The sequence below is a fragment of the Eurytemora carolleeae genome, unplaced genomic scaffold, assembly GCF_000591075.1.
Source record: "Eurytemora carolleeae unplaced genomic scaffold, Eaff_2.0 scaffold300, whole genome shotgun sequence".
Lineage (NCBI taxonomy): Eukaryota > Metazoa > Arthropoda > Copepoda > Calanoida > Temoridae > Eurytemora > Eurytemora carolleeae.
The window spans coordinates 130,079-147,303 of record NW_019396225.1 but is presented as its reverse complement, the minus strand read 5'-3'; the positions used below and the strand labels follow the sequence as shown (position 1 = coordinate 147,303).

At 31.2% G+C, this 17,225-nt stretch overlaps 1 protein-coding gene across 1 annotated transcript; it reads right to left on the bottom strand.

Annotated features, from left to right (window-relative positions):
* Window positions 1–1,775: 1,775 nt before the first annotated feature.
* LOC111698676 (uncharacterized) lies at window positions 1,776–15,755 on the bottom strand. The gene is made up of 13 exons (XM_023469074.1): window positions 15,721–15,755; window positions 15,467–15,580; window positions 14,882–15,009; window positions 14,327–14,409; window positions 13,849–13,966; window positions 12,294–12,358; window positions 11,651–11,713; window positions 8,864–8,946; window positions 7,657–7,708; window positions 5,505–5,570; window positions 4,586–4,683; window positions 4,298–4,380; window positions 1,776–1,813 (listed from the first exon to the last, which is right to left on the bottom strand). Exons 1-13 carry the CDS (start codon window positions 15,753–15,755, stop codon window positions 1,776–1,778), a joined length of 1,026 nt encoding a protein of 341 aa, XP_023324842.1.
* Between the last annotated feature and the right edge of the window lie 1,470 nt (window positions 15,756–17,225).

Sequence of the window (17,225 nt, the reverse complement as noted above, 5' to 3'; positions counted from 1 at the left end):
ACGCCTCTGAACAGACCCATTTCACATAATAAGTGAAAGTGACTTAATAAGTTACTGGTATAACTGTTGTAACAGCATAAAATTCAATTGATTAGTATACTTATTGTCGTCTTTTTATTCTTCACTCTTCTTGTTCCATACAGGAGATTTGTGACAAAAACTTTAAAAATTTATAGATCTCGGGATTTATTCGATAAATAAATTCATATTCTCTAAATTTTAGCTATATTATAAGTTTGATAAATCTTAGAATAATGGTAGTTTAGACATGATAATCCATCAATAATAGCCTTACATGGGGGGTTTCAATGAAAAATAATAAATACTAAAAAGAAATAATGGACTCTTAATAATCCCCATATCAGTTGGCAGTATTTTTGCAAATATGCGGACCTGAACTATTCGAATCAACTATTTATGAAACAGAAATGATACTGTACTAATAATGCATAGCTAGGACGCACAGTGAGGATGCAAAGTGAGGACGCACAATAAGGTTACGCACAGAGGACGCAATTTTACAAACATGTATGCATAGGACATACATTCAATACATCTACTTTGTAACATAATTTCTACCTCGGGTCTGAACTGTTTAGTCCAATTAGAGTTGGATCCCATTTGTTATTCTCACAAATATTGGCCTCTGGAGTCAAGAGGCTCACATTCTATATAGAGGTCAACTTAAAGACGTCAACTTAAAGAGGTCAATTTAAAGAGGTCAACTTAAAGAGGTCAATTTAGAGAAGATGAACTTGGATAAAGTCAATCTAAAGAAGGTTAACTTGGAGAAGGTCAAATTAGAAAAGGTCAACTTAAAGAAGTTCAACTTAGAGAAGGTCAACTTAGGGAAGGTCAACATAGAGAAGGTAAATTTATAGAAGATAAATTTAGAGAAGTTCAACTTTAAGAAGGTCATCTTAGAGAACGTCAACTTAGCGAAGGTAAATTTAGATAAAGTAAACTTAGAGAAGGTCAACTTAGAGAAGGTCAACTTAGAGAAGGTCAACTTAGAGAAGGTCAACTTAGAGAAGGTCAACTTAGAGAAGGTCAACTTTGAGAAGGTCAACTTAGAGAAGGTCAACTTAGAGAAGGTCAACTTAGAGAAGGTCAACTTAAAGAAGGTCAACTTAGAGAAGGTCAACTAAGAGAAGATCAACTTAGAGAAGGTTAGCTTAGAAAAGGTAAACTTAGAGAAGGTCATTTTATTCGAGGTAAAAAAGTAGAGGTTACATTACCTGAACACTCTGAATAGCTTTACATAGATGTGGAAACTTTGCTCCAACAATCTCATATTTGACCGAGGTACAGGTTCTAAATATATATATATATATATATATATACTTGACCGAGATACAGGTTCTAAATATATATATATACTTGACCGAGGTACAGGTTTTATATATATATTTATATATATACTTGACCGAGGTACAGGTTCTAAATATATATATATACTTGACCGAGGTACAGGTTTTATATATATATTTATATATATACTTGACCGAGGTACAGGTTCTAAATATTTATATATATATACTTGACCGAGGTACAGGTTCTAAATATAATTTTAATTAATTGATTCTTCAAAACCATTTAGTTGCAATCCTATATAATTAGATACATTTTTATTTTGTAAATTTCACCGAAATTGGCATTTTTAGGAGATTCAGCCAACATTTAATGTGTATTATTTTTAATGTGTATTATTTTTATACCTTTTTAATTTTTCCATTACTAAGCAGAACTCCTCCCTTCGTACAAAGGTTTCTCTGTTAGGGAAGGATGAACTTGTCACGCTCACGGAGTTCGTCTAAATCAGGAATATATTTAATATGTACCACAGACTACACAGACTGCTTATCTCCTTTCACAGAGTAGTTGACCCGGCACAACATGCTACGTTTTTACGATACGTTTTTATAGTGCCATCTCACGGCCACTTGATGAATATAATACCCATTCAGGGGTTAAGTTCTACAAATACTCCAATTTTAAACACGAAACATAACATTCATGAATTCAGTATTTTTTTAAAGATTTTGTGTTTCGTATCCAAAGGTTCCTTAAATATCCCTGAATACAGATGTTTGCTGATTGGTCAATAGAACATGCTGTGGAAAATATCGCATATTTTAGCTGATATAATCGATCTCTGTAATCTCTGATATGTACATTCTAATTTGTGTATTGCTGAGATNAAAACATGTCAACTAATGTGAGAAAATTTTGTTTTTCTTGTTATATTTGACACTTGTGCTGTCGTGTATAACTGGTCGATCCATGTCTCTGTTGCCACCTATTGTACTTGATAATCTATTTGACACGATCATTAAACAAACGTCTGTATTCAGGAATATTTAAAGATCCTTGTATACGAAAGACATAACATTAAAAAATAGACTAAATTCATAAATTTTTTTGTTTTTTGTTAAAAGTATTGTTGTATATGAATAAATCGCAATAGGGAGATATATTTTCACTCCGCAAACGTACTAAATCATTAAGAACTCATCCATCCGATATTAAACGATATACGGTACAAATACTTTATTAAATGTAAAAATACAAACTGCTTATGATACTAATACATTGAAGCCGAGAGGACCGAACTACGGATCTTGATTTATGTCTCGGAACTTCTAGCTGAGATGGTTGATCACCATCTGACTCCCCTCTGGGTATAAGTTGACCTGCCAGGTTAGATCTGGAATTCCCTAGCTTTCCAACTTTCCGAGATGAATACCCGGGGTTCGTTCACCCATGGGCCCCTTTCCAAGCGTCAGGTTAACAAACTTGGGTTTCCCTCCAGAGTTGTTCTATTTATAAATTTTTCAATATTTTCAATCCTGAATTTTCCGTTAAAAAATCATCAAATTCTTGCCTCCGCTACAGTATGTTAAGAGTATTTCTTTTAAAATTGTCAAATTTAACCCCTGAATGGGAATTATATGCATCAAGTGGTCGTTAGATGGCAGTTTAATACCTTTTGAAGAAATATAAAATGAAATGCCGGTACAACTATAGGCCTGCCTATGAGAGCTTATGTACAGTCTGTGTATATCTAGTCTGTGGTGTAATGTGATATGTGACATGTACGTATTGTGCATAATTATGGTCTATACAGTGTACGAAGTCAACACGTTAAAAAAAGCATTTGAATTTGCGTTTTGCACCATCTATACATATACTTTGCTTGTCTGTCTGTTTGTTTGTTTGTTTGTTTAAATTGTAATAGACGATGGGTGCGAAGCGCCCTACAAGCCTAGGTTACTCAACTTGGACATCAGTTTTTTACATTTTTACATAAATAAAAAAAATCATTCATTTGGCAGCAAAAGGTGGATGCAAGGTTGTTCAGATCAAACCTTTTGTGTGAAATACGCGCTAATCTATATTTGTTGTGCATTTTCCGCGATATATTTCTCACATAAGGAAGCCAAAAAAGGAATATTTGCAACAAAATAAAATTTTTAAAAAAATAGCCCGATAAGTATAAAATGCTGGCTACAAATGATATGGATAATTTTTTGTTCCTGGGATTAAAAATACAAAAGATTTGATCTCTGAGACTGAATTTAATAAATTCAAGCTTCGTCGCTGAACACAACACCTGATGGTTAAAATTTGAACCACCAAAGTTAAAGAATAAGGAAGGACTTGAATCGGTGATTCAAATTTGAGTCGGCACGGTATGCAGTTAGAGTTCATTAATAATTTTGTTTCAGTACTCTTTCCATTTACATTATTATAGAAACATGTAAGTTCCTATAATAAGTACATTAATGAAAGCATTATTTTGTCATCTTGACAATAAAAGAATATCTATGAATTTTCAGGGATCTTACAATAAAAGGATTTCATAAATGATTCACAACAATACTCTTGAGGGATTGAGACTTTGCCAAAACCCCCTTTTTCTGATCCCTATATCTGTGAAACCTGATGGTGTAGACCTTTAGACCTTTAGACCTGTAGACCTATTTCAAACTTAGATTATTTTATCTAACAGAATCTATAATTTAAAATATCTATGGTCTCCGCCATTGAGTTGTAAAGATATAGGGATTAAACAAATCAGGGTTTGTGGCAAAGACTCAAATCCTTTGTATCTAAGTGAAGATAAGGAATCTAACAAATCTTACAAGTCAATGAGAATGACTTTTAAAGGGAGTGTTCGCGAAAAATGAAAGGTATAGGCTTACGGCGAAAAATATTCGCTTTTAAAATCTTCTTTGAGTTCCTATTCCTCTTATAATCCTATATATATATATATATATATGTTTATACTTACTACCTTGTAGTTTCCTATTCCTCTTATAATCCTTTATATATGTGTTTAGACCTACTACCTTGTAGTTTCCTATTCCTCTTATAATCCTATATATATATATATATGTTTAGACCTACTACCTTGTAGTTTGCTATTCCTCTTATAATCCTATATATATATATGTTTAGACCTACTACCTTGTAGTTTCCTATTTATATTGTAATCCTCTCTTTTCAGATTTTTTTAATTGCACCTCTGCATGATTTCTAAAACATTGGAAAAGGTGTGAAATCTATTTAAAATTGTACTTACTTGTTCATACATGTTAGTCCAGGTCCCGTACATATCTGAGGTTTCTCCATGTACCCCAGGGCATGAAAGCTAGGGGTGCAGTTACATAACTCCAAAATCTATATGTTTCTATTTATATAAAGCAGTAAACTCTGATTGGATATATTTGGATGTCCGATTTTATGAATCTATTAGCCGATTCTCCTCAAATTTTGATTGGAGAACTCAGAAGAACCATGGAAGTGTGATTAGCTTGGTTTTAAAATTCTTAGTTGAGTGGGTTGACTTGAATAGGAAAAAATCTAGACAAAGCTTGGTTCCCAAGGTAGTTTAACATAAACTTTACTATGAAGAAAGTTCATTAAAAAAAATAAAATCAGTGAAAATAAGTTTCATGGCAGCTTAAAGAAATATTAAGAACAAAGGTATTATCATTGAACATTGAACAATATTTTTGACATTTCGAATTTGGTCGAAGAGAGCGTTCTGTTAGAATTGGGGTTTTACAATATTTCTAGGTTATTCTATTGGCGGGACTCATTTGGGTATCCTATGATTAGGCAAACAAAATGGAGCAAAAATCACTTTACCTTTAAGGATAATCAGGGGAGGTGAGTATGACGCAGATAAATAAAAAAAAAATGGCGAAAAATGAGAGAGTGGACGAATGATTGAGAAACGACATCATAAGGGAAAAAATTATTTTGTTATATTTATAAAATTGTTTAATTCTAACAATTACAATTACAATAATCCGCAGGTGACTTTTTGGAAAAATCACAATTGAAAATAATCAAATTTACAAAAAGAAAGATTGCCAGCTGATTCATTCTCCATCAGACAAAGCTTTTAAGGGAACCGTGTGAATCGGCAATGTCACTCTCTCAGATACAGGTTCACTTAAAATTACGTTAATTTAATTAATTTAACAGAAGGATACCTGTTCATAGGCAGCTTCAAACAGACAATTGGACATCTCGTACCGGTACAGCTTCGAGGGAAGATACTAAAAAATAATCAAAAAACTTTTATTTTTGATTAATAAAGATGGAGAATTATAAGCAAAAATTATGATAGTAAATTTCATTTTCCGCAGAAGTATCAGCATAACTTTGTGAACCCTTAACTCCTCAAATTTGCATTTAGGAAAAGGATCTGGGTCTTGGAGAACACAGCTGTACAGGCAAGATTTCAATATATGATAAAAAAAAGGATATTCCAATATCTATGTATTTTTATATAAAGCAGTAAACTGTTTGATCTATCATCAGTTCAATCACAAAAATTAAATGATGAAATTATATCGATCTATAAATCAAGGGTTAATATGTAATACAGTCGTCGTCGCATATATCAATACAATAAAGACGACTTTTCATTGCAATTTTGATTTGCATAAAGCTTTTAAACAGCATGGGTACACATACAAGTGGAAACAAAGAGAAGATGTTGATTTAAAAAGCTTCTCTTTGATTACTTGTAAACTTGTAATTCGAAAAAATCTAGTAAACAATTAAAATTGAAATAAAGAAGTCGCCTTCAATATATTGATATATATTGTACAGGTGAATGAAAGTCGTAATTTTGTTAGTTCAATACATTTTAAAGATAAGCTTAAAGGGAGTGACTGGCTAAGTATTATAGATGAACTGAGAGTGAGCTATCAAATCAAATCAATTAAACTAATGATTCATTTGATATCTGTATGACGTTTTTACGTTCTATTATTGCAACATGAGACCAAAAAATCAGTCATTAAAAATCACGAGGTTGTATAATTCTGGGGGTTTGCACACAAGATTCAATTTTTGAAATTATTTAATAACTTGGACGAAAGCACATAACAGTAATTCTACTGGACATAAACTAAAATCAAGTTTAGAAATTAATAACTTGGACGAAAGCACATAACAGTAATTCTACTGGACATAAACTAAAATCAAGTTTAGAAATAAGTTGATAAAATCAAGTTTAGAAATAGGTTGATAAAATCAAGTTTAGAAATAGGTTGATAAAATCAAGTTTAGAAATAGGTTGATAAATCAAGTTTAGAAATAGGTTGATAAAATCAAGTTTAAAAATAGGTTGATAAAATCAAGTTTAAAAATAGGTTAATAAAAATAAAATACAAATTAACCCTTATCCTGACAAATATGTAATTTTAATTAGTCATCTGTTTCTGTATATTCGAATATTATCCAAAACGTTTCCCGTATATTTCCTTGAATTTCATAAACTTAAAGTCCAAGATAAAGATGAGGATTAAAAAGTATTCATTGATTTCATCGATAACACTTTGTTCAGAAATATGTTCCTCATAAGCAAATTAGTTTTTAGAAGAAATTTTGTTACGTTTTTTGTCCGGGTTATTAAATGATTTTAAGAAAAAGAATAATGTGAGCAAACCTACAGAATTATCCAGCCTCGTGATTCTGAAAGGTACCACCATAATATCTATCTGTATCAAAATGGGGAAAATATAGTAAAGGGAGTGTTCGCGAAAAATGAAAGGGGGTATAGGCTTAAATGTGGCGAAAGATAATCGATGACTATAGGTTGTAATATCTGAATGATTTGTTTGAAATTAAATAGATTTTTTTACGGTCTAAGTCGTATATTGCATCTTTCTGAAATTGCATGGATACTACGTTCTTCGGTATTAGTCGTTATTAACAATTTTCTCCTTATAGACGCAACAGAGAGAAGTAAGATTAGTAAGTTAGATCAAAAGCGCTTTTTTATCGCATTAAGCCTATACCCCCTTTCATTTTTCGCGAACACTCCCTTTAAAACCAGACAATTTCCTCTCCATCTTTGCTGCATGTGGAAATCCGTATGTCAATTTTATAAAGAAACCGCTATTATAAGTTGAAAAATTTTGAGTTTACCCTGTACGCTAGCGTATACACTCCATTTTTAAAATTTTATTACTAAAAAAACACGCAGAGTTCTCTGCCCTAAATTTTCAGTCCTAGGTTTGAATGGTACGGTTGTTACTGGAACATTACCATTTTTGCTTCAAATTACGCAATATAGTTCCTTTCAACAAAATTAATGGTTGAAAGAAATTTGTTAAAATTAAAAAGATTTACCTTTAACGGTAGTTCTCCTTCAGTATAACACCCCCTCTCCATTGGATTAAACCTTTTAATTTATTTGTTTTTAATAATGCAGGTTTAGAGGGAGTGTTCGCGAAAAATGAAAGAGTCCTTGGCTACGTCCTTCCGTATGAGTCATTTTTAACAATTTTGTCCTTATAGACGCACCAGATAGAAGTTTAAGATTAGTAGCAATCACCATAAAGTATTGTTCGACGTAAGCCTACACCCCCTTTCATTTTTTGCGAACACTACCTTTAAGAACTCACATTTTTAGATCAAAAAGAAATGTTGCTTTAAAAACGAATTGAGAACTCTAAATCCAGCTAGTAGCCACTAAAACGTCAAATCTATGATTGCATTAAAAAAAATCATTGACTGATTGATTTTCAATTTTATCGGGTTTAAAAATCATTTCTAGAATTTTTATTGTTATATTTTGCTTTTATCTTATCAAGAATGATTTGCCTGTTAGGATTCTGTGAAATATTAAAACTCTTTATTTAGATTTTAGTTTACTTTGATTTTACCTTTTTGGTTAAAAAATAAATATTTAAAAAAAAACTAATATTAATTAAAAATTAAGAATGGTTTAACTATCCGAGCACTAAAATTTCTCATCAGCGACTTTGCACAAAAAATCGTTGAATTAATATCAGGAATTTTATGATTTTTATAAACTTTTAAACATTAAAATAATTTAGTTGTATTCTGTGTTAACCTTCTATCAGAATTCAGAATCTCAACGCTCGTTACATGCTGTATTTTTCTGATCACTAAATCATTGCAACCGTGTGCAGACCTTTGAAATTTCAGGCTATAAATTCCGATAGATAGTAAAGATAGAGATTAGAAAATTAAAGTTTGTTTGACGAGAGTTCAGTTCCTTCGTAGTTTTTGAAATATTTAAAGTCACCGAAATCTTTATATGAGTTTTAGAATACTAAAAGGGAGTTTAAGTGCAATTTCAAGAGACCCTCCATGTACAGATGGCAATACCTGATTAATAATAGTTCCCTTGAAACCTTTATCTGTTCAATAATGTGGAAGATATTGTCGTTTTTGAATTTTCAAATTACAAACATGGATATCTAACTCATACTTGATCAGACAAAGGTTTTAAGGGTATTGTAAGCCGAGCATTGTCATCTTTGGACGGAGAGTCACTTATAATTATGCTCACAGTCACTTTAATCTTTACCTTTTAACAGCATCTTCTGAAGTAGAAAGCAGAGTTGGTGTTACAGCTATTTGGAAAACAGAGCCAGGTGATATATCCAGTTCCTGTACATTTAGCTATACTGTACAGTGGGCTGTATATCTAGTTTACTGTACAGTGGGCTGTATATCTAGTTTACTGTACAGTGGGCTGTATATTTAGCTTACTGTACAGTGGGCTGTATATTTAGTTTACTGTACAGTGTGCTGTATATTTAGTTTACTGTACAGTGGACTGTATATTTAGTTTACTGTACAGTGTGCTGTATATTTACCTAACTGTACAGTGGGCTGTATATTTCTGTATATCTAGTTTACTGTACAGTGGGCTGTACATTTAGCTTACTGTACAGTGGGCTGTATATTTAGCTTACTGTACAGTGGGCTGTATATCTAGTTTACTGTACAGTGGGCTGTATATTTAATTTACTGTACAGTGGGCTGTATAACTAGTTTACTTTACAGTGGGCTGTATATTTAATTTACTGTACAGTGGGCTGTATATTTAGTTTACTGTACAGTGGGCTGTATATTTAGTTTACTGTACAGTGGGCTGTATAATTAGGTTACTGTACAGTGGGCTGTATATCTAGTTTACTGTACAGTGGGCTGTATATTTAGTTTACTGTACAGTGGGCTGTATATTTAGTTTACTGTACAGTGGGCTTTATATTTAGTTTGCCGTACAGTGGGCTTTATATTTAGTTTGCCGTACAATGGGCTTTATATTTAGTTTACCCTACAGTGGGTTGTACATTTAGATTAACATACAGTGGACTGTACATTTAGTTTACCGCACAGTTGCCTGTACATTTAGTTTACTCTACATTTAACTGTACTCATAGTTTACTGTACAGTTGGCTGTATATTTAGTTTACCATACAGTGGGCTGTACATTTAGTTTACCGTATAGTGGGCTGCACATAAAGATTACCGTACGTGGGTTTTACATTTAGTCTACTGTACCGTGGGCCATAAATTTAGTTTACTGTACATTTAATTGTATTCATTGTTTACTGTAAAGTTGGCAGTACATTTCTTTTTCTGTGCAGCTAATTACACATGAAATTTATTGTTCATATTATACGTATATAATATGCTTTACAGTTTCAAAGACTTTTTAGTCATAACCTAAACATTTATGTTTTCCTAACATACGGCCCTCACTTTACACTAAACATCTACAACAAGGAATAAGGAAAAATAGGAGGGAGGGGGTTACCGGGGCCCCGCCCGATATATTTTAGGCTTTTGAGAGGTTAGCCAGTAATAGGGTTAAATTAAATATAAATTATATATTCTTTGAAGTAGTTATCAATGCTTTATATATTTAATGTACTTTTCTTATTTTTAATAATATATAATGTGTAGATTGTCTGCTCTTCAACCATGGTGGAAAATAAACATAATAAAGGATGGTTTCCAGGTCTACAGGGTGAGTCAAAAAAAAGTGTGATTAGCGGCGCCTGGTGCAAAATTGTACCTATTTTTGTGCAACCCTCCTGTATGGTGTTTTTGCAATACTTTTTGAAATTTTTTTTTGGTGTTTCAATGGCCCAAAAAAAATGTGAGCCCCTTTTTTCTCTCAAAATCAAAAGTTCAGAAAAGCAAAAATGTGTAGATAAATTATTTCCTTTAAAATCTAAAAATTTATAAAGATTGAATCACAGAATCACAGAAAATTCGCAAAATTTTAAAAAGAAAATTCGCAAAAGCTATTTAAATTTTCTTGTTCCTTTCTTGTTAGTATATTCTAAAGTTTTAAATATACGCTGTTCAGTTAAAACCTAAGAGCCATTGAAAAACATCTTATCCTTAAAAATTAGGCTAGAACTGAAAATTGCAAATTTTCTAATTAAAGTTTTGAAAATTTTCTGTGATTTTGTAATCCAATATTTATAAAAATTTTAGATTTCGATTGAAATAATTTATATACACATTTTTTCTTTTCTGAACTTTTGATTTTGAGAGAAAAAAAGGTTCGCGTATTTTTTTTTGTGCCATTGAAAACCAAAAAAAAATAAAAATTTTAAAAATATTGAAAAAACGCCTTACAGAAGAGTTGCACAAAAAGGTACAATTTTGCACCAGGCGCCGCTATTCGCTAATCAAATTTTTTTGACTCACCCTGTATATTTAAACATTCAAAGGTTTTTTCTTTTATAACATATTATGGAAAAAATACTTTGTCCCAATTTATGAAGAAAACGATTTTTCCAAATATGATTGATCAGATGGAATATGTAAAAAACTTATTAATATATAATCTGATGTTACCTTATAAAAATAAACATCTCAAATTCTTTTAACTCACATGTTAAAAACATACCTCAAAACGAAGTGTTAGCATATCTTTTCCTTGCCTTTGTTCTTCTTTAAAATTATACTTTAATACAATAACATGATATTTAAAAGAAGAGGAATTTTAAGACCTTTATTTTGAAATATGTATATAAATAAAATATATATATAAGATGTGTGTCGATCGGAGTTATTTACATATTTGTTGTGTGTTTGTTTGTCTTCAATAAACACTGAAACGTCTGTACCGAATTTTTAGCAAAACACTCGATATGAAGTGATATTTCAATATTTTGAATATCCAGAGATTTTGGAATAAGAAAAGAAAAATCTCTAAAAGCTTAAATTATTATTTTTCATGATGTACGAGTAGTATTTAAAAGCTCAAATAATAACAAGAAAGAGAGAAACGAAATAGGATAAAAATCCGTAATTTTACTTTTGAACTTACACAAAATAAATTTAACACCTTAATACTCATGATGGGTTGATCTAAATGATGATGTATCGCAATCTTAAAACCTTCTCCAGCCTAAAATATTGATACAATGCTAAATACTAATTTTTGGTAAAACAAATTTCATCGAATAACATATTTTTGTCTAATCAAATATAAATAATTTTTAATTGCGGTTCCTTTACAAAAGTGACGCAATTCTTCTGTAGGAAAACATGTACAAAAATGATTAGAATTAGAAAATGTTATACCTACAAAAATGGACTTTTATTAAGATTATTATTAAGATGAAAAGATGTTATTGTTACAAAAATATATTTAATTAAGTTTTTGGTGACAATAGAGGCCTTTGATCAAAATTGATTTACTTTGATATAAGAATTTATAAATATTGTAAATGGAGTTTTAATAAAATTCTGATGAGAACGGACTCCAATGGTGTTCCGATATAAGTGGGTCTCCAATTGTTCTCCAGTGTAACTAGGTCTCCAATGGTTCTCCAGTGTAACTAGGTCTCCAATGGTTCTCCAGTGTAACTAGGTCTCCAATGGTTCTCCAGTGTAACTGGTTCTCCGATGGTTCTCCAGTGTAACTGGGTCTCCAATGGTTCTCCAGTGTAACTGGGTCTCCAATGGTTCTCCAGTTATAATAATACCTGAGCTCCCTTGGCTATCTGCCAGTTTATTTTACCAAAAACTTTATTCCAATATGGCAGTTTTTCTAAAATAGACTCTATTATTAACATGATTTTAGATATAGGTATTTTAAAATATCTTTTGGTTCGTTTAAGTTTATTTGTTTGAAACGTAAAAATGTCAAAACGGCTGAACCGATTTGTGAAACCTCGGGTGACCTTAGAAGTGGTTTATGCTGGTAAGTAATACAAAAATTACCCTTGAAAAATGAATAAATAAAAAAATGTAAAAAAGTAAATTCTGTGATTTCTTGCAGTTTTATTGATTTAGAAGATGGGAAAACCAGGTTTGCTGGGAAACCAGGTTTGCTGGGAAACCAGGTTTGCTGGGAAACCAGGTTTGTTGGGAAACTAAGATTTCTTTATAAAAAGTCAAGCTAAGAACATTCCCGTGGTTCTATCGAGCTCCCAAATCTAAGTTAAAGGCAAATCGGTCAAGGGGTTCCTGAGTTATGATCGAACATAAAAACAAACCAGCAGAGATTACTACTTTATATAAAGAAGATTTATGAAGAAAACATGGAAATCTTTAAGCGATATTAAGATTAGGTGTGCCAAAAATTCCACGGATAAAAAGTGTATTATCATGTTTATTTTTAAACCTGCGTACAATCCAATAGTTTTCTTTAAGTAAAATTTCACCCAAGAATCTGATAACAAAATGTTTTAAAATCATATAAAAATTTGACGAAGTGTTTTTCCCAACGTAAAATATAATTTTATCCATTTATACTTTGTCAAAGGGATAATTTATTTAAAAGAGAATTCTCTTTGAAAGAAATTTCATTAAAATTTCTAAAAATGGAGTGTTCACGAAAGGTATAAATATTCTAAAGGCGGAATAAGAATTGATAAGTTTAGAATTTGCTTCTAACTGACGTGGCTGTCTATATAATGAGATATTAATAAAATATTATATAAATATGTATAAAAATATTATACAAAGCACGAGATAATACAAATAAAAAATCACAATTTACTATGTTTGGATGTAATTGATTTTCCCATTATAAGCGAATAAGAATTGTAATTAAATACATGGGTGTACACTGTACAGTGTACATTTAAACATAATAATGATGATAAATCAGGAAAAAGGTATGGAGGAGGTGAGAAAGTATCAGGGAAAGGGAGGGTACTCTAATCTCTATTAAAGGTCGAGTGTAAGTGTAATTTCAAGTGACCCTCCATACAAAGATAGCAATGCCCAATTTACAACGGTATCTTTGAAACCTTAATCTGATAAAAAATGTGGGAGAAACCTTCGTTTTTTCGACTCGAAAAGTGTTAATTCTCCATTGCTTCTCATAAATAAGAAATGCGCAAGTCACTTTCGCAGTGAAACCCCAATTGAAAATAAATAGTTTTATTAAACAAAAACATTGATCTCTAATTCATACTTTATCAGATAAAGCTGTCAAGGGCACCGTTGTACATCTGTCATTACCATCTTTGCATGGGGGGGTCACTTGAAATTATGGTTACAGTCCCTTTAATCAATAGTTTTTATCCTCACCAAACTCTGGAGCAAATGCTGTTTGTGGTTTGATGATACTGCAGATCCCGTAATCTGTTCCAAAATATGGATTAAAATCTGTTGAGGAGCCAGCCTTCTTTATACCACCATAGCTGGCCTTAATCATATATATATTTTAGAGAGCAACATTATCTTTTTTTGTTTTTAATCATAACTTCTTTTCTGGAAGAGCTTGAGAAGACCAAAAATGTTTGAATATTTCAATGTAAACGGAGCTGAAAACTTTATAATTGTGGATATCAAGATCAGTTCTTTTTGTTATTTTCAAGATTAATTTATATAATCTTAGTTTGTATCAACAAAAGTGTTTATATCTCAATGTGTACTGTGTACTGTGTACTGTGTACTGTGTACTGTGTACCGTGTTCTATGTACAGTGTACACTGTACACTGTACAGTGTACTGTGTACTTTGTACTGTGTTCTGTTTACTTTGTACTGTGTACTTTATAACGTACCTGTAGTATCATGACCCCCCAGGGTTCTTGAACAGCTAGTCTAGTGAACTGTGCACCTTTCTCTATGAACTCCCGAAACCGTTCTAGTAAAAATACTATTATTATTATATTAAATACGGAAATTATATCTCATGAAATACCTATGGGGATTAATGTTAAAAATTAAAATGAGAATTATAAAAAGTTTCAAACTTTTAACAAAAAAACTTGTTTGCATGTCCGAGCATAATCATAAACCCATTGACCGGTTTGCCTCCAATTTTTTTAATCAGGGAACTCGGTAGAACCACGGGAACGTTCTTAGCGTAATTAAAAAATTTGAAGAATGTTGATTTGACTTTTTTAGGGAAAATTTAGTTTCTGAAGCCAGGTTCTTAAGCTCGTTTTTGTGTTAGTGTGTAAGGAGGAAATATCTAAAAGCCGTCAAAAAAAAGATTGTATGAGGAAAAATATAGTACATAAAGTGCTTGTGGAGGAAATGGAAATGGAGGAATAGCACTTATTGAGGAAAAATACCGTGTAAATACCACCGTGCTTATTATAGGAAAAAATTACCTAGATATGAAGTCCAGTTTGAGAGAACAGTTTCATCAAAATTATGTTTCTTTGTAACAGAATGATAATGAAACTCATTCTTTACGTAGGCTTCAGATGTAAACAAAGCCTTCACGTAGTTCTTTTCTCTAAAAATAGAACTAAATGTGTGTTTTTTTAAATGTTTGAAATTGAAATTATAAAAGCTGTAAAATACTGACAAGAAAATACTGATAGGACTGTAAACGAAATTTCAAGTGACCCTCCATGCGAAGATGGCTATGTCCGATTCACAATGGTACCCTTGAAACCTTTATCAGATCAATGAGGCGGAAAATATTTTTCCAAATCTATAAAGCTGATAATTTCTATGCAATTTTCAAGCAGTAGAAATGCGCCAGTCACATTGCTAAAAAATTCAAAATTGAAAATAATCGGTTTTCACATTTATAAACATTGATATCTAATTCACACTTATCAAACAAAGGGTACCGTTGTAAATCGAGTATTGCCAACTGTGCATTGAGGGTCACTTGAAATTATGCTTTAAGCCCCTTTAAAGAAAATAATGAAGGTAATATTGGGTTGGAGAAATAATATGCTTACTGTTCCGTAGGATTCCTGCTGCTTCCATTATAGTACTGATCATACAACAGATTTATTACTTCAAGGTTATTGTTGATTCCTAGTTCAGTAAAGAAGGATTTCCGTATATTATTCCTTATATTACAAATGTTTAATTTATGTAAATCTTATTTTTGTCAAAAAACTATCTCTTCTAAATAAAGTTTTTAAGAAGAAGAAATATATTGATTTATCAATGCAGGGGCCCCAGTTCCAAACCGTGCTTATTTTAAAACCTGACACTGGCAGCAGAAGGTGGATGAATGCACATGAAGCGACCAAAAATGGCTTATTTTTAACAAAACATCGTTTATTTGACTACAGAAGTTGGATGGCTGCAAATGAAGCGACAAAACATCGCTTATTTGGCAGCAAAGAGTTGGATGACTGCCAAATAAAATTGATTTCGTAATTTATAGAGTGGGTGCAGATCATGATTTGAAACATTTTCCCCCTGCAATGGCATAACTGATAAACTATTTAATCGATTAATTCAAATTAAATAAAAGTTAAAAAAAATATTGCAGTTAATTAACTTTCAGTTTTACAAACAACAGATTTGTTTCACAATATTACCTTCTCGTAAAATCTGATGTCGCGTAGAATATGAAAAATCCTGTTAAAAAATTCCTTGACTAAACTAATCATTAATTTTTTTAAACAAAATGCAAATAATTGTGTTTTGAAAAAATATTTGGGTTTCGATATTATAATGATACATATAATTATGATGAAGGGGACATATCTATGTAAGGACAATAAAATATTATAATGATACATATAATAATGATGAAAGGGACATATTTATGCTATTGGACTTGTTTGAACGCACTTCTACAAGACTGCAGTAACAATGACAGTTAAAAATGCACAATTTCAAGTATGAATAAGATATCAGTTTTTTTTTCTTTAAACTGTATAATTTCATTTCAAGTTTCTGTCGGATTCATTTGAGACTTATTAAACTTTTTAAAGATCTGTAAATCCTGAGTTTGAGGCCTGAGCGCAAAGTTGACGTTCAAAACTGCTACCTTGGGGGTGGATACGTTTTCAGAATCATTTTTCTTAAAATTATTAAATAACGACGATATAAAATGTAAAAAAAATTCTACAGTAAACTTATTAGTTGTTTAGTAACAGGATGAGATCATAAAAATTAATCTTATCATCGAAAATAAGTAATCTTGTTCAATTATTAGTTTCTATTTGAAGAATTTGAAGAAATCTGCGAATAAATTCAAAGAAAATAAGAAATTCAATATAATAATAAAAACGAAATAATTGATTCTAGCATTGATCTATTGACAAATTTCTTTTGAGAAATATGTTCCTAACCATCTAATTAGATTGCTGTATAATTTTTACTTTATTTTACTTTACTTTAATTTTAAACGTCGAATTTGCGCTCAAACTCAGGATTTACACATTTGTAAAAAGTTTTATACGTCTGAAATGAATCTTAAAGAAATTTTACACAACACTGCATACTCAGTTCGACTACTTTACATAGCCGGTCACTCCCTTTAAATAATTGAACAAGGAGCTTTTCCTGCGATTATATTCGAGCCAAGAACCACAGCCATCCAAATATATTTCCAGGAGGATTTATCTCCAAATATATATCTAAACAATTTATATAATATATTTCCAGCAGGATTTATCTCCAAATATATATCTAAACAATATATACAATATATTTCCAGGAGGATTTATCTCCAAATACATATCTAAACAATATATA